This window comes from Perca fluviatilis, chromosome 7 (assembly GCF_010015445.1).
Source record: "Perca fluviatilis chromosome 7, GENO_Pfluv_1.0, whole genome shotgun sequence".
Taxonomy (NCBI): domain Eukaryota; kingdom Metazoa; phylum Chordata; class Actinopteri; order Perciformes; family Percidae; genus Perca; species Perca fluviatilis.
Window position 1 is genome coordinate 19,626,546 of NC_053118.1, and position 18,035 is coordinate 19,644,580.

The window sequence follows — 18,035 nt, forward strand, 5'->3', positions numbered from 1 at the left end:
ACTGTGTCACTGTCCACCTGAGCAAACAGAGTCTCGGGGAAGCAGAGAAAGAGGGAGAGAGGCGGGGGAGAAACTGGTAAGGAGACCAGGAACCAATTGGTGAGGGAGGGCTGGCAGAGAGACAGCCAATGTACAATAACATTAGTCTTCCGCTTTGGCCCAAGTGAGCGCTCCTTCTGGACACAACTCTGCCTCAACGTTTCTTCTTATTCTTTTTTTTTTATTTTTTTCTCCTCTCTTTTTCTTGCATGGAGCTCCCTCCAATGGAAACACATTCCTGTCATGCCTCACTGCTGCTCCCTGTTTAGATTTCTCATTACAAACAGCATTACACGCATGGGCTAGAGCTGGCCGGAGCACCAGCCAGGGAGAGGCTGGGGACCTCAGTCCTCCACAGCCTCCAGGAGAGAGATGAAGGAGCTGGGTCCATCACATGGAGAATCAAAAACCCAGAATCACATCTTTTCACATTCATTACTTCTGATGATAAGAGAAAACGAGCTGAAATATATGTTCATCATAAGAAGGAAAGTTTTTATGCAAACTGAACTTGCACTGAACTCCAAACATTCTTTAGCTGCCCTCTCTAGCTGCAAAACTTCAAATAAAACTGAACAGAAACCTTGGGAAATTTCTAAATCTTTCCATTGATATTAAACTGTCACGAGAACTGCCAGTCCATCTTTTGATTTTGAAACTTCTCTGTTATGTTGGGATATGATGAACCCCCAATTTCCATCTAGACGATTTATGATTATGAAGTGGAGCTGCCTCACAGGATACCAGAACTTTATGGAAAGCAGGCCTCTTTCTTTCTCCCCGCACTCTCTCATCTCTGTCCAAGTGCAGCACCAGAGGACTAGAGCTCGCATGACTCCCCAGGCTGTCTGCGTATTGTTGACTGACACCTGACTGTGTCTATTAGTGTGAAAAAGTGGGGTTACATACATACTAGGCAACTAATATACAACCTGTGCAGAAATGTTGCTGTAGCGGACGACTGTTTGACAATAACTGCTCAGTAGCTGCTTGGTTTCAGTGTGACTTTTACATATATATGATAAAAGTGATTTCCCTCATATAGCAGCCAATCAAATAAGGCAGAACATAAACCTGTAACTTAGAGTGGGTTCCAACCAAAAAACGTTTCCTATTTTCATCAAGTTTCCACCTTAAACTTTTCCAAAACCCAACACTGCTACATGCCCTCATCTTCATCTAGTCAAAAAGTTAAAAAAAAAACTTTCTGATTTTTCCACTTTGTTGAGAAAACAGACAGTTGTGATGTGATTGTGATGTTACTACCCATTTTCTCGTGCCAGAAGCCTTGCAGACAATCTGCTATCAATTTCTTCAAATCCATGGACTTACACTCTGTGCTGTTGCCAAGATATATAAGTGATAACAGTGAACAAGGTCTTTTGAAGATGAGATGTGGACATTCTTTTAAAAGAGACTGTCTGTTGTCTTTCATGTATTTGTATGCAATAATTTACATACAGTGATATTTATGTTCTCTTTTTATTTTTGAGCTGTCGAGAATGTGTTCGGATGACAAACATCTAGCCCGAATCCTCTAGGACAGCACCTCTAAACAGATTAAAGGTCCCATATTGTAAAAAGTGAGATTTCCATGTCTCTTTTTTTTATAAAGGTTGAGGTGCTGTATAAATATTGTCAAATTGTTAAAACGCTTAATCCACAGAGAATGCACACAGCGCATATTCAGAAACTGTGCCTTTAAAACGAGCTGTAAGGACTTCCGTACGGTTGTGATGTCACAACTATACTGTATATAGGTAGAAAGTACCGCTAGAGTGCCATTACAGTCATTCCCCGGCTTCAGTGACGGTGCAGAGACTCCTACAGCGCAGATGCAAAAGACCCATAAACGCTGACCAATCAGAGAGCACTGGGCTTTTTCGGAAGGGGGGCTTAAAGAGACAGGAGCTAAAATGGGGCATTTTAAACACAGAGTAAATACAGGTATATTCAGACGAACAGTATGAGAAAACAAATGTGTTTTCTGAACTTTAAATCATGTAAACATGTTCTACTAGAAACCCAAATTAGAAGTATGAATCTTAAAATGAGTATAATATGCAACATTTAAGCATTAGAGGTGACAGGCAGATTTTATCTTTGGACAGAGCCAGGCTAGCTTTGTGCTATGCTAAGGTAACTAAGGCTGTTAGCGGTAGCTTCATATTTACTGCACAAACATGAGAGCTATATCTATCGTCCCATAACTCTCAGCAAAAAACAAACAAAAACATATTTACCAAAATGATGAACTTGTCCTTAAACACTAAAATTGGCTCTGCTTTGCACAACTCCACACATGTAAACACTTGAGTAGTATTTTAAGATTATTTTCCATCACTAACGAAGTAGCTTGGGAGGAAATTCCCCCCTAAGAATGCAGGCTGTCCAACTTTGCGTCCAGAAGCCAACGCTCAGACCAGGAATGAGAAAAAGTTGAGGCCACCTGTTTCCCACTCACTTCCACTGCACTCTTGGCATAATGCAGGCTTGTTCATGGCAGATTAACACCAGGCCATATGAGGTGGCAGTGCCAGCTGAACTTCAAAACATGAGGGGAAGTGCCATTAACTTCAGTGTACCACAATTTGTGGCATTCTATGCATTTAAATAACATGATCCCCTCATATAGATGGTGATTTCCCACTTTGTCAAAAGAAATGCTCTGTCACGACTCTTAGCGCCAGCGTGGGCACACATTCCCGTCTGGTCGGGTAACACATTCTTACATTACATTAGTGGTGCGTTATGTTCAGTCAACAACGTGCCTACACTGTGGCTGTTCTGTTAAAACTGTGATGTAGCACTGTGGATCTGTCACAGTACTGTTTCACAGTCTGGCCTCTACCCAAACCAGTCACACAACATGAAACTGTGCAGTTGATTCCTCATCATGAATTATGTGAATTATAGCGACTCCAGCGCACATCACGACTGTACTGACGTCTAAGAACCTTTCATATATTGTCCAGAAACGTTTACTTCAAACTATTCATGCTCCCTCAAGATTCCACTGTGGTTTCACACTGCAAAGATAAACAACTTTCACCAAAGTGAAGCATAATTTAAATATACGGCAGCCTTAATTTGATTTGTCTCCTGCAAGAGCAGAGCCATAATTAAATCCATACATCAGGCTTTCATTTACAAACTTTTAATTTCAAACATTAAACAAGTTTATAAACCATTAAGAATTGTTCAATTCGAAAAAAGAAATCTTAACACAAGGTCCAACTTACTTGTTTCCCAAGCTTTTAACTATTTCTCGCAGCCCTCCAGCTGTAATTGTTATAACTGAAGAAGGCCATAAAATGTAGTTAAAAGCAGTAGAGATTGACAAGTAAGTTGGACCTTTATTGAAATTTTTTTGTCAACCTGCTATTTCCAAGGTCAATAAGGAACCTTCAAGCTCCACTGTTTAATTCCCTGACTATTGAATCTGCTTCAATCTAACCCTTAGTCTCAGAGTGTCGTCATTCTTAAACTTGTAGAAAAGAGCTTTTAATGTTTTATTATATATTTTAGCATTTAAATGAGATATCAACACTTTGTAAAAAAAATAATACCACTTTTGCAGAGTTAGAACACAGCAAAACATGGATTTATTGCATTTATGACCCGGCAATTGTGACCCGTACCGTACACCTTCATCTTAGCTTTACACAATGAATAATACAGAATAAGTAAAAATAAACTCAATTTAAATAAACCCCCCAAAAAAGTATCACTTTAGTACTTGAACGTTATATCTACAAATACCTTAGACTATGCAATTGTACATAGTAGCAGTAAATTTTGCATGAGACAGCCAACAGCCAACAGGCATCAGGCGTAGCCTCCAGTGTATCTTAGTGATGACGTTATTTGGAAATTGCACAGATGAGCAAACATGGCAGCAGCAACATTAATGGAGCTTGGAGCCCTGCTTTTCCCACTGTCTCCGACCTGCTACTCAGTTGCACCAACACGTGCCTCGTGTATCCACACACAGATGATTCCCTCAGAGATTAGCCTGTGATGTAGTGTACAGCGTGAACTCCCTTGCATGCAGATGCCTCGGGGACCTTTTCAGGGGCCCCCCATTTTATTCTCTCAACGTATATTGATAATGAGAGAGCCCTTAAACCCTCCTTGACAAATATTTCCCCAGGGCAATGTTCGCTCAGGCTGCATTCCTCATACCTCACTATCTTGTGTCTTAAATCTCCTGGAATATCTTAAAATGTAGAAATGAACCACATAATAAGAGATTTATCATGCTTTCCACAATATGGACAAAGTCTTGAATGTATATTTGTTGAATGATAACTTATCTGAATGAACATAGTATTGTTCTATAGAGGTTAGAATTTAATGTTGATTTGAATATTTTTTCAAGAAATGTTTTTCTTTGAAGGTTATTATTATATTATTATTATTTGCTTTTTGTGTTTCATTTATGATTATGTCATGAGTTAATACATTGCATTTGCAATGCCATATAGATCATGAGACAAACCCCAGTGGCCCATGGTCACAAGCCACAAATGGCAAAAAGTTTAGGAGAACTGAGGTGGAGCTCAAAATGGTCTCTTGGCACAGGCTTGGAGAAGAAATCACAAGTCTTACAAGCCCTCTGGGTGTCATTTTGCCTGGCGGTGCATTCAGGCAACACTTACAAACACGTCCTGTCCAACTAGCTGCAGAGCAGCAGACTTGCTTTATGGGCTCTGGGTTGAATGGTGTGAGGGAGGTAGGCACGTAAAAGTGCCCGGTCACAGGAATCAAAGAGAGGAGACGGCATCCCAGGGACGCCAGAGCTCCACTGATGGGATACTCTCAGACAGCAGAGGCCAAGTTTGCCAGTCCCCATCTCCTGAGTGGAGAGGCCACTTCCCTGGACCACTGTGGTTCCTCAGTATCACCTATCAGCCAGGTCAATCAGTGGCTGAGATAAAGCAGTTCCTCGGACCGGATGGTCTTTGAACACAGCAGGGGGAGAACTCCCCCAGGTCTTTTATCTCATTAAACTTGAAAAGGTATATTAATCCTTAAAAGGCTAAGATAACAGTATGGATGACACCAGTCAGGGAGACTGACAGTGATATTACCGCTATCTATGTTGGGTCATCAATGTTTTATCTCAGGAGACAAGAAAGGATGTGGAATTCTTCTTCTGTTCTTGAAAAAACTGTTGTCTCCTGTGGTTCAGGTCAATTCACATGAAGTGTAAAAACAACACATATTCCATTCAGAAGTATAACATTTTTTTAAATGCTTACTGAACAAAGCCAACATTACTTTTGAAATACAGTTTTAGATGTATTAATCTCAAAGAGTTTATGATTTAATGTTCATTGACAGGCACGCAAGTCATCAAAGAAAGAAATCTTGGCCTCACAGGCCACAATGAATCCAACAGAAATGAGTCGACTCCACACCCATCTGACATCAGTGCTTTTATTTCTCTTTTCTTTTTTGAGGTGCATTTTTTCACACCAGCACACACAACAGTTTCCTCCGTTTGGTCCTGCACCCTGAGCACGGTTAACAGCACATGGAAAGAAAAACACCACGTTGTACCACTAGATGCCAGATTCATACAATTTTTAACATGCACACAAGAAAGCTGGAAAATTTCCTTTATGTGCTGTTTTAGCCCTAAGTCATCTTCAACTCTGGTGGGCAGGGTTTGAAGTAGAAGAGGTTCATCTAACAAATTACTTCCTCATTCACCTCGACTTATGAGGCAAACATATTTTATATACGCTGTGTCAACCTCTAACATAAGAAAACGGAACAAAACCCAAACTAATTTAATTTGTTAACAGCTAACATCAAACATTCTTCATAATAGCTTCATGGCATGAATAGAGATTAGCTCTAGCAATATACCTTCAATATTAGGACTTGGAAACATGACCAACTGCAGTCAGAAGGAGACTGCTGTAAGAGTGTGTCCAGTTGGTTACATCATGGCTCTCCATCATGGAGCTTTTTCAGGATGCATGGTGTGTAAGGGGTTCTTTCTGACATTCCATTGTTGGATCTAGAAACGCTAACATGGATCTGCATTGTTACTGGTGATTGAACAGCTATTGTTCATTTACATACCGGCAAGGAAGTGACTTATGTCTCATAGTGTAAAATATGGTTGGTGGTCCAGATGGGGCAAGCACACTGAATGTACAGCATCTAACACTGTTACACTTGTGAATACTCACTCAAATACAACTCAAAAGACCAGGAGACATAGTATGAATTTATATAACAACCCACAATAAGTACCCCTAAGTGCCAATCCAGGGTGTTCTATCAGAAAGTACAGAAACATTGAGCGAGTCCGCATAAGTACAGAACATTTGGTTGTTTTTGGATGAAGCAAGGTTTTTCATATTAATTGTGACTGCTACCAACTATGACAGCAGAGAGAAACTCAGAGAGGATGGATAATACAAGTGCATAAACTAAGAGATAAAGCAGGAAAAGAAATGTAAAAGATTTGTCATTTTCAAATCAGAGACCTGTCGTCTTGCTGTATTCATTTTCCTTAGAGGTTAATAATGTGTAATGTGCGGAGCATGTATTTACCATGATGCTGTAACAGTAAATCTTCAGCCAACAGCCTGAGCTTCACAGCTGCATTATTCAACCAGTGGAGGGGTCTGCAGTCTTGGTCCTCAACCTAGAGGATTGATGCCTCTTTCTCTTTTTAATCAATAGCTAGCAGTTGTCAGTGGCAGTTAATTACATCTGGTGTAAATCAGTTGGCTACAGCAGGATGAACACCAGGACACCGTATTTGGCAATGGTAGAAAAGTTCCAGGAAGGCTGAAATCCTGATTAAATTTTGAAAATGTGTTAAACTCACTTAGAATTAGATCTATTTCATTTGCAAAAACTATGTTGCAAAGACTTTTATAGACTATAATTTTTTTTGAAAAGGCAGTGATACATCGTATATAGAAAGCTGACCACAGCACTTCATTAATGAGGTTTGCACTATTAGACTTGCATCTATTTCATGTAGTATAGATATATACGAAAGTCCTGGGTTTTAAGTGTTGGCAACAGTGCTGTGCTTAGAGTGCATTTTATTCTGACTGTGCTTCCAAACACATTATTTCATGTCTTAGAAGGCTTTTTGAGTGTAAGTATATGTGTTCTTGTCGATCCTCATGCATTAGAAATAAAGCCATTAGAGTTGACGCCTTGACATTTGTGCATGTGTGTGCACACTGCATCCAAATGGCTGTTTTTTACAGCACTGTAGGTGATAAAAATTCAGGCCTCACTTAGAGTCTAATCCATTTAGAGGAAATAAGTAGGCTTATGTCGTCCTTACTTCCTAACACCTTTAAAAATGCTTGTTTGCTTTTACAACTGGCTCTGTGGGCAGCTGGGGAGGGGCAGCGCAGATGGATTTGGGCTTCGTTATTTTCTCTGCCTCTGTAACAGCTCATTTAAAATCACAAGGGCCTGAAGCCCAAGACAGCCCAACTCTACACCTTTGTTTAAATACTTTAGGAGCTCTCATGAAAGTTTCATGAAAGAGTTTATATAAAATGTATTGTTTTATATAATCTACTATCTATTAAAGGTCTTACTCAAACCATTATTTACAAAGTGTAGCAAAGAGCAGGCAGTCATTTGAAAGATGTTCTCAGAGTGGTGTTGTGCAGAGAGCAACACTAGACTATGAGTGAACTTTTCCAGTTTCATCATTGCGTGTATAGCATATCAGGCCAGGCCCATGAACTAAGCTTGCTGTGAAATTGCTTAAGCTTGGTTTGAAAGAATCTGCACAAGTAATATATCACCCTCTCGCAGCTCACCTTATCTTGACTGCTCTAATACTGCCACAAGAAGCCTTGCTTGCTAACATCAAAGACATGTTTTGAAAGCCTCTTAAGCTCCCTTTAAAGGGTTACAAAGATACTCTGAAAATAAAGAGCTGGGTTTTATAGGACCTAGTGTGGGAAAATCAAGCTGGGCTAATGATTTAGGCATTAGCCATTTGAGATGATGATACCAAAATTATTATTAATGTAATCTGTGAATTTCAATATAAAGCAGAAAGTTTAAAAGGTTTCTGAAAGACTTAATGGAATAAGGTGTTTTTGCTTTCTGTCCAATGCATGCAGCCTCTTAATGTGATGGACATATGAATAAATAATCTGCAAAAGAACGTTAAAGGTAAATGGACTTTATTTAAAAAAGGTTTATCACACAAGGCAAGAAAGAGAAGAAGTGAAAAATGCTATGAACAGACCACAGGACTCCCCAACCCCCCCCAACCCCCCCCCACTGGCAGCAAAAGGGGTTCTCGTTACAACCAAATCAAAGGAGCAAGACAACAAGACTCACATTGTTCTGGCTGTGTTTACTTACACTAAAAACATTAAAACCGGACAATCTGAATGTACAGTATAAGACAGACAGTTTTGATTTTCACATGAATCCAAACACAGAACCTCATACTAGCATTTTCTACATTTAGTCGACAGTACAAACGAAACAGGAAGGTTTACGGCTAAGCAATACATTTGATTGATCACTTTAAGACAGACTATACATGTCGCAATGGGCACTTTCAGGGGAAAACAGGCTCAAAAAAAGAAAAAGAAGCAAAGTCCCGTCGGTTTTTTTTTTTTTTTTTATTGAAGTAACATCAAACCTGCATGTTGAGGTAAGCATGCCACAAGGGAATATGAAGGAAGCGATTCCCTTTAACAGGGACTCCCTAAACCATATCCCCACTCACTTTGTAATTCGCCTTGACAGTAAATCAATTCTCAAGCCTGGCCCCTTGGACTCCTCCAACCCGAGGTCCTCCTCTCTCAACATTCCTGCACACATGAATCACTCCAACTCCTGGCTTCTAGAAGGCATTTCCTGCCCGGCCCTCTCTCTCTTTCTCTCTGTCTGACTCCTCTGCTGAAAGCTGGGCAGGAACCCGCCGAGCTTTGATTTGGACCCAGAGGGAGAGGAAGAGGAGAGCTGGGCTTAACACAGGGCCCTGGCTCTGGGACCGCTCCGAGAGAGCGACATGGAGACTCGTGGTGTGCTGGGAGATGCCTGCACACCCAAGCAGGGATTTAGTGTTTTATCCTTCAAATTGCAATATGAGCAGTGGACCATATTCCAATGGCAATATCACTCCAAGCGCAAAAACCTGCCCTAAAGGATCGTCCTCGGATAGGATTTAAGTATACATTCTCTCAAACACAGATGTTCATAATTATTTCAGTTCTGAGACCACTTTACGTGGAAGATCATCACAGATTTTTGAGAACAATGGAGCATGTAGTGTATTAAATTCTTTAACAAACTTTATGATTACTCTCAAAGTTAAAGAGGATAAAAGAGCATTCAAATATTTTATGGCAAAAATGTACACAATGGGAACACAAGTTGGCTCTTCCAAGCTGTACACCTGTTCAACCGTTCCCACTAGAAATCGCCTTTGATGCTTAATCAACAGTATATGTAGATAGAACGTTTTTGTCAGTTGAGCAGACTCTAGACAACCAAAGCAGCTCTTAAACGGAACGGTCTAAATGGTCTTCATACTATATACACAAAAGTAAAACGTACATATTTTACAGAGATCACTACACAAAGATCACAAACAGAGTCTTGTGTGGGGTGCAGCTGAGTGTAAAGGGGTCATTATGTCATCACAGGGAGAGCTGGCCACCTGTGCAATGGCTGTCTGTGTGTGTGTGTGTGTGTGTGTGTGTGTGTGTGTGTGTGTGTGTGTGTGTGTGTGTGTGTGTGTGTGTGTGTGTGTGTGTGTGTGTGTGTGTGTGTGTGTGTAAACTGCAGGGATGTAGATGCACATGTTTGTAGAGATTTCTTTATCTGCGAATGTTGCGAGTGTGTGATCTCATCCTCTTCCCTTCTCAGATCATGGCTCTTATTACCAGTCGTCCTTTGACCTGGTGAAGATAGGCGCTCTGCTCGGACTCTAAGCCCTGATTGGTCAGGGCCTCATCCTCACTATCAGCCGGCTCCTCCTTGACCTTGATGACCCCGTAGTGAGTGTCATGGAGCTCGCCGCTTGAGCCACTGCTGCTGCTACTGCTCAGAGTGTGCTTCCGGATGACTCCTCCAGGGGGCAGCCTGTCCTCCTGCATGCTCTCTGCCAGCTCTCTGTGTTGCTCCTCCTGCTCTTCCTCCGATTCCTGCAGGTGTGTACTGGGCTGACGTAACTGCTCAATGGACTTGGACAACAGCTGCAAAACACATTGGCTCCGCATTAATGATGATATCCTGCAGTCAATGATCTTAAACAATCAGAGCAAAAAGAATATCCATTTTAGGTTTCCACCACATAAACAATAACAAACATGCAATCACATCCAAAGAATAGCAGAAGGGTTAGCTTTACTTTTTAAAAACAAAAAGGTACAGTCTTATTCAGCTACCTATACATAGCCATTTAATAATAGTTAGTTTCCAAACTATCTGGATGTCAAAAAACTAAAAACAAACAAAATGAAACTCAAACATATTTTACTTTACCAAATCTCTAATCAATCAAATCAATCCCTTAACATTCTCTGTAACTATAAAAAAAAAAGCACAATTGTGTCCATATTAACTTAGCTCTTATTTGTTATTATTTTTTCCTAAATTTAGAACAAATGTGAGGAAAACCGATCATACAGAGTATACTGTGTGATGGACAATTAAGTGTGAGCATTTTGTAAAATAAAGTGTTCTTCTCACACTAGAGCAACACACAAAAACTCAGACTCTGTCTCTGCATCATGTAATAAAGCTACTGTAACTTTCATGATGTGAAAAAGGCAAATGCCAAACTGATAAAGTTTCTGGCTGGTGGCTTTGGTAAAGTACATTTTAAGAGGTTTAGGAGGGGAATCAGATTAACCATTGGACCTGCCTATGTGAGTTAATAGAATTCAATAATGGCGGCAGCCTCAGCTAAATGGATAAGTGTCACTCACTTGCTTAATTTACAGTTCAGAATGTACAAAGTCTTGCCTAGAGTAAATCATGTGTTTTCTCCTGTTAATTGTTGTTGGCACCAAGGCACCAGGTGTAGGAAGCATGTTTCATCTTACTTACATCAAATATCTTTTTATCAATCAGAGTATTAATTCTCCATTTTAATAGGTGCACCAGGAGCTAAGTATCAAAGACATCAAAATGTCAAAACGGTTAAAAAGCTGTAAAAATTGGATTTTTCAGAGGGTAATAGTGCAAAAATTGTTAAATATTTGTTACCCGAAACGGAGGCACATGATTTGAAATTTAGCTTGACAGACAAAACTCCATGCAGAGGGACGTTTCAGTGACGCAGCTTTGCTAAATCCGAAATACTGTAATGGTGCTATGATTTGATTAGTGTGACACAAGAGAGCTCCAAGAGCAGGACTGAGAAGCACCTAACCTAGCTGGTAACCTACAACATTACTGTCTACAGAATGTAGGCCTTATATAAATATCCTTTCAGCTCTAAGAATTAGCCTCCTTAGCTTGGCATTAGTTAACACTGTATACGGCTTCCTAAAATTCCTAGGCACTTGTACTTTTCCATTAGTGCCCCCTACTGTTGCAGGCACTGAAGGACATTTAAAAACAACAGTAGACAAGCCTCTGCTAGGAAATTAATTAGGGCAATGTTTCGGAGATCCCTCTCAATAAACACGGAGGGCTGATCCCTGATTAATGGCCATTTATAACCTCCACTTAAAGAGGCTTTACTTGCGATCTCATTGGCCTGAGTGATCAGAGCAGGGCCTGTTCACGTGTTCCTCGACAAGATGTCGCAATTATTCCAAAATGATGCCATTTTCAAATCAAATCAACTTCACAGGGTACTTTTCAACGATTACAGCTGATATTAAAACTAATTTCAGCTGCCTGGCAATGACACATGTTAGTTATTTTTAGTGTTACAGAGGAAATAAAACTGAAATGGTTTGTTACAGTTGAAGCTGCACATGTACTTTACAACTCAAGTGCTTGTGTTGCTTTGAGCTTTTTATTACATCTAGGTAAGAGTTGCTCTATAGTCCCCGTGGCTCTTTCAGGGCCCAGCGTTGGGACACATCAGTATGTGAGCTCACACAATGCTGCCTTTCACAGTGTCTGCCACCTCACACACGTCCCTCACCAGAATAATTACACTCTGTGTATAGCGAGGTCACCTCGGCCAGCTAACAGAAACACAAATATTGCCACAGAGGAACAAAATGTATTCTGGGCACTTTTTCCTTCATTTGAACTTAGCAGAATTGAATTTCACAGAGTTAGCATGTGAACAGCACTGATGCCTTAAGCTATGATAACAGAATTAGTGCAGGGGAAGCATTTCTTCCCTATTTGAAGTCAGGCAGAAGTTCTTTGCTTCGCAGAAATAACACCAGGATTCCAGGGAAGAACAAACAACAGCACAGGTCTGTAAACCTGAGCTACCACAGATGCTTTCACAAAATGCTAAAAATAGATCAGCATATGTGTGCCTAAAATGATTAAATCAGACCCTGCAGTAAAATAAGACCTCACGAGACCTAAAAAGAAAGTCAAAACCCTCCCCTGTGATTGGAATATTGATGAGCAGCACAATACCTTATTTATCTGGATCTGCTGCTGATACTGTTTCTGTTTCTCCAGGAAGTGCTGGTGTTGCTGCTGGATGACAAGTTGGGCCAATGTGTTCTGAGGCAGCGGCGCTGACTGGGTCCTGTTCAAGGGCCGGTGTTTTGGTAGTTTAGGCCGACTGCTGGAGGGGCGATCCTTCATTGCCAGAGGGGACTGAGGGTGGGATGACATGGTGCCTTGGCCTTGACAAAAATCAACAACTAGTATTAGGTTTCTTTTAAAGTCATATTGTACATTACTTTAATTTCAAGTATAATAATATGTAGTGTAGTGCAACTTAATGTAATGTTATGTTTAAAATCATGTAATGCAGTCTAACCAGAGGAGAGCATCTTCTGCTGCCTCATCTGCTCCTTCTGGAGGAGGTGTTGGAGGAGGGCCTGGTGACTGGGGCTCACTTTAGACTCAAGGCCCGTCTGAAGGGGCACAGGGCCCAGCAGGTGCCCAGGCAGCCCATGCTTGATTTCTGTCGATCTGTCCTTCAATCCCATGGTGGCCTGAGAGAAGACACAAGGTTGATAAAGTAATGGTTATTCTTTACTTCACACTAGACATGTCGTGCACTAGGCCTGTTAGTCACTTATAAACATTCGTAGGAAATGTAACAGCTTCATTTTAACAAGCCAAATTCAATAGTATCCACAGTTTGTTTTGTGAATTAAAATGATTCAGGCAATCAAATCAGGCAATGATGAAATCAGAGACCATGAATGGTTAGAAGTTCCTGCAGCTGATGAACAGGCCTCTGTGGAATGTGCCAAAGAGCTAAAAGATGATATATCATGTGCTGTTTTATCAGGAGTTGCACTTGAGTGGACTTGGCCTTTTAAAAAACGTGTGATAAATGAGGTAACAGGGGAAGATAAGAGCATGCCTGACACAAGACACTGCAGAACAATATTTATCTAAGGGCGATAAAATCATTCGGGGCCACAGGTCAGTGACCTGTGGTCGTACAGAAAACCCAAACAGCCACTGATGGCAGGTTTTTCAACCCATTGACTTAGCAGGAAAACTCGCCACCACTCTACCACGAAACTGGGGTATTTTATTTCATGTAAAACAAACAGGTTATCTAAAAAATATCTGCAAAATTCGTACTTACACTTATGGGTGAGGATGCAGTGGAAAGCCCCAAGGAGATGTTGGGTAAGGAGGGGGATGTGTATAAGCTCAGCATGGACACAGCGCCCTCAGGTTGGAATAATCTCGGCTGTGAGGGCCATCTCTTCATGAAACACCCAGGACAGAGCAAAGACAGACAGATTTAGGAGGAGGCGACAGATTTAGAAATCCCACTATGGACAATTTCAAAAGGCAACATGAGTAGTGGCATAAATGTTAATGCACTATGACGAACAACAGCAGTCCTTGCTGCAAAGGGAAAGGTACATGTTTTTATGATAGATGGTATAAAGGAGTGGCAGGCAGCAAGAGTTTCCAGGAGCTTCCCAGAATGGCACCAGTGAGGATGATACGCGATTATAAAACATTGCAAACCCCTAAATCTAGCTCTCCAACCTCAGTTCTTCAGTCCCCAATCGGCCTGCTGCCTGTTACTCCCCGGTCCCCACCCTCAGGCTACTCTCTCAGAGAACATCAGCACTGGGGCACGCTTCCTGTACCCAGCAGAGCAGCAGACCAGCATGTGGTTTTGGAACAGCCATGTTTATCCTTCCAACCCCTACCAGTACTCAGTGACCTGTATGTGGATATCCGGCCCATATTTGACCCAGGGGACCCGTTCCCTCTGAAAAAGGATACCTAATGTAACGGTGCACAAACATGCCTTGCTTTTGCAACAGGCATGAGGTCTATGGGCAGCCCCACAGTCCACCAATGAATTTCATGAGAGTCTCAGCTTGGGCTGATACAATAGCAATCCTGTGTGTTTATGTTGTTAGCATGTGGGTGTCTTTGGCTACCAGTGCCTGGGATATCAATTAAACTCCACAGTTCGTCTGTCTCCCTAAGCCCCAACCTTCAGCCCAATGTCAGGGCGTCTTCCCCTTCTCTGTGTCGCTGGACGTCCCTGGGAGAGTAAACAGCGAGTGTTAAGGAAAACACAGCTGTTCTGTTAAGATTGTTCAGAGATGTGTCATATCTGCCACCCTCTATAATGGTTTGCTTTGTGAGCTTTGTCCAAGGGGACCTCTGGCCAGTAACTCAGCCATGTCTTTTGGGAAATGCCTCTGAACAACTTAGAAGAAGCATGCCGCCAAGCCAATGACAGGAATACAATGACAAGCCAACAGCCACCTTATAGCCAAACTAAAGATGGTTTTTCTTTTTCTTTTTTGGCAAAACATGAAACTGATTGTACAGCACATCTAGAAGAAAAATGTTGGATAGAAAAATATGCAGCGTTAATGTGCAGCATTCATTTCTACTGTTGTTTTTGCACTGCATAATGTGTCATCTTTGCGCAAGCAAATTTGTGGTAATCAGACATTTGGGTCAAACGTTGCCTCTTTAATGTCAGTGTGGGGAGCCATTTTCATTGGAGTGTAACAGACAGAGGACAACTGGCTGTTTTTATAGCTGCAAGCAGAAGGGCAGACAGGCATTTTGTGCCCTGACATAAAACTATAGTTTGATATTCCAATGATTTGCATGGAGAATAACAACATCAGCAAGACTTTTGCTAAAATGTTTGGCAAATCAGCAGTGCTGATGATTTATAAACATACCTCAGTTTTTGTGGTAGTGGGCAGAGAGGAGGGTCCATTTTCAGCCCCTAAGGCACTGGAGGCCCCTATGGGAGAGCTGGGGCCGGAGCCGGGGGCACTGTTAGTGGGCGTAGCGTCTACAAAACATCAAGGAGTTAGACACAGTATGCATGCTCACAACTCTACACATAACACACAGAGGCTTGGCACAACAGCTGCAGCCTCACAAACAGTTTAATGTGTATGGTCATGGCTGCCTGATTACAATGGTCTTTATACATAAAAAAGCGCAATGACCATAATATGCTACTGCATTGCAAAATGGCTGATTATTATGCAGCTTGTTGCTGATGCAGATTGTATTGTTTTCAGAGAACATTTTAATACAAGATAATAAGATGTACACATTTTTTCTCACATGTTGTAACAGGAAAAAAGAAAATCCAACATGTAGCCAGCAATTTTACTTACCCATTAACTCCAGAGCCCTCTTCTTGTAAGGCGTTGTGATGAGTCCATCTCTTCTCTTGAGCATCGGGCTGCTCCTCCTCTCTGCTACCTTCTGCTTCAGTCTGGATCGTACCTTCAGGTTGGGCTCAGAGGCTAAACAATAAAGAACATATTTTTTTCTGTAAGTCTCAGTTCACACTATTCGCACAATAAAGAACCCCCATCACATGGAGATAAATCATACAATCATGTGAGTGTGCTGTGACTATTTTATAGTCAAACGGTGGGCTTTTACACAGCCTGAGTGAAATGAACATTATCAAAGAGAAGAGCAACATCGTAAAATAGAAAGAAAACTTAGAGAAATAAAGAGACTATAAATTAGTTCAAAAATAAGCTATGTTGTCACACTTCGACATGTAACAGTTTTAGTGAAATTCAGAGCAGGTTTCAGATCAATTAAATGAGTCAGGATTGGGCCCATTTCCACCTCATCTGGACTAAATTAGGTTGAGCAACACACAGGCTCTAAGTGAAATAGTCCGCTACCTGCCGCCCTGGTGACCACAGTCTGATACAGTAGCAACAGTTAAACTAACACAAAAACATGGCTGTTTCAGGCTCTCCCTACAATGCAAAACAGAGATACCCAAATACACAGCCTGGACACACTCCAAAGAGAGAGGCACACACACACACACACACACACACACACACACACTTTAGATTATTAAATAATTTTTACGTAAACCTTGCATAGAAGCATATTTCCAGAAACGCCATATTCCACACTAACACTATTACACAACTGATGATTGCCATCACCATTACCATCAGTCACAAATTAGTAAACTAGTCTGAAAAATGTGTGCGGCACAGATCTATAGAAATATTAGAAACTATTATATAAACATTATATAATGCAAAAAATGGGAAGTGGAGGTTGAATCTATGCAAGGAAATATTTTTAATAATGTAAGCATCTGTTACGTAAATGCAAGTAAATGCTTCTGCGACTGACTGTTGAGTCGTGCTCAAGTCTAATCACAGTGACAGTGACTCACTAGGTCAACACGTCTCATATGGACTTCTCATCAACACTGTGGACAGAGAATCCCACAGCTTGCCTTACACTCAAATAAACAAGCAGAATAGATAAGCTGGTCTTTTGACTGAAAGCCAGGGCACAAAGCTGTATTGAAGTTATGTAAACCGGTTACACAATAGCCAACCTGTTTCAATTATTTAGTTCAGATCAATAATTAAATAGGTCTTTTGAGATGTGTACAACATGCAGCTATCCATAGGGAAGTGGGACTCTGATGTGGGAGCACTGCAGGGAGGAGGAGAGGGAGCGGTGATGGGGGCACAGCTAGGAGAGTGGGCCAGATGCTGCTATTTCTGGCTTTTGTCAAAAGCAGCAAAACCCTCTTCCCTAATACGTGGCACAGACCTCTAATCCTGTGGGTGTGAGGTAGAATGAAAGAGAGCGAGGGAGGAAGAAAAGAGGCAGGAGAGATAAATGGAGAGAAAATGCTGCTGGGAGTCGTATGAATCTGCTTCACGCCCTGCTGCCTTGATTGCTTTCTATTTTTACACACTGCTGCCACCAAGCTAGGCATCCCAATTGGTCGCCACGGGAACGCCAGACAGCACCTTCGGGAACAAACACTTTCTCACTGGTCTCCATGGAAAAAAAATGCCCTGATGCGCTGTGCAACAGGAGGCAATGACGGCAGCAGCAAAGCACATACAGTACACTGAACACCTGGGTCTCCTCTGCTCCGGCTTCTCAGTTAACTAAAACATATAGTAATGGCTGCAATATAATAGAGTCATAAATCAATCAACTTATTACATTTGAAAGTGTTGGTGGAGCTGCAGGGCTAGGGGCTGTGCAAGAGATGTGCTATCGCCGATTAATTAGAAATGTAACTCTGCTGCCACTGTGATTGCCAGTGTCCATTAGAGCCTGAAACTGGACAGATGGCTGAGTGGAAAGCTGAGGTGTGTGTTCTGCACATAATGAGGACTGCTATGCATTTTTCCTGACATTCTGGTTTAAAATGATGCTGAAAATGATTAATTAATGCTCGGTATTTGCTGTTCCTTTACCAACATAAACACTTAAACAGAGGGTAGGTTACAGTCAGAGTTCAGATATTCTTTGTCGAAGATCAGTAAGTTAAATTCTTTCATTAATGTTTCTGATATACAACATCAGATAATATTTCCACATTCACTTTACTTTGATATGCTTTG

At 41.3% G+C, this 18,035-nt stretch overlaps 1 protein-coding gene across 13 annotated transcripts in view; it reads right to left on the reverse strand.

Annotated features, from left to right (window-relative positions):
* Positions 1-8,384: 8,384 nt before the first annotated feature.
* Positions 8,385-18,035, reverse strand: part of hdac9b (histone deacetylase 9b) — a 40,136-nt gene continuing 30,485 nt past the window's right edge. For 10 of the 13 annotated variants that reach the window (XM_039805074.1, XM_039805073.1, XM_039805080.1 and 7 more), the window contains 6 exons: positions 15,795-15,926; positions 15,345-15,460; positions 13,760-13,882; positions 12,974-13,151; positions 12,622-12,836; positions 8,385-10,310 (listed from right to left, as the gene is read on the reverse strand). In XM_039805074.1, the coding sequence (XP_039661008.1) occupies positions 9,927-10,310; positions 12,622-12,836; positions 12,974-13,151; positions 13,760-13,882; positions 15,345-15,460; positions 15,795-15,926 (1,148 nt within the window). In that variant the 3' untranslated portion in view covers positions 8,385-9,926. The remainder of the gene's footprint in view (positions 10,311-12,621; positions 12,837-12,973; positions 13,152-13,759; positions 13,883-15,344; positions 15,461-15,794; positions 15,927-18,035) is intronic. The other 3 variants (XM_039805076.1, XM_039805086.1, XM_039805078.1) reach the window with 1 other exon arrangement.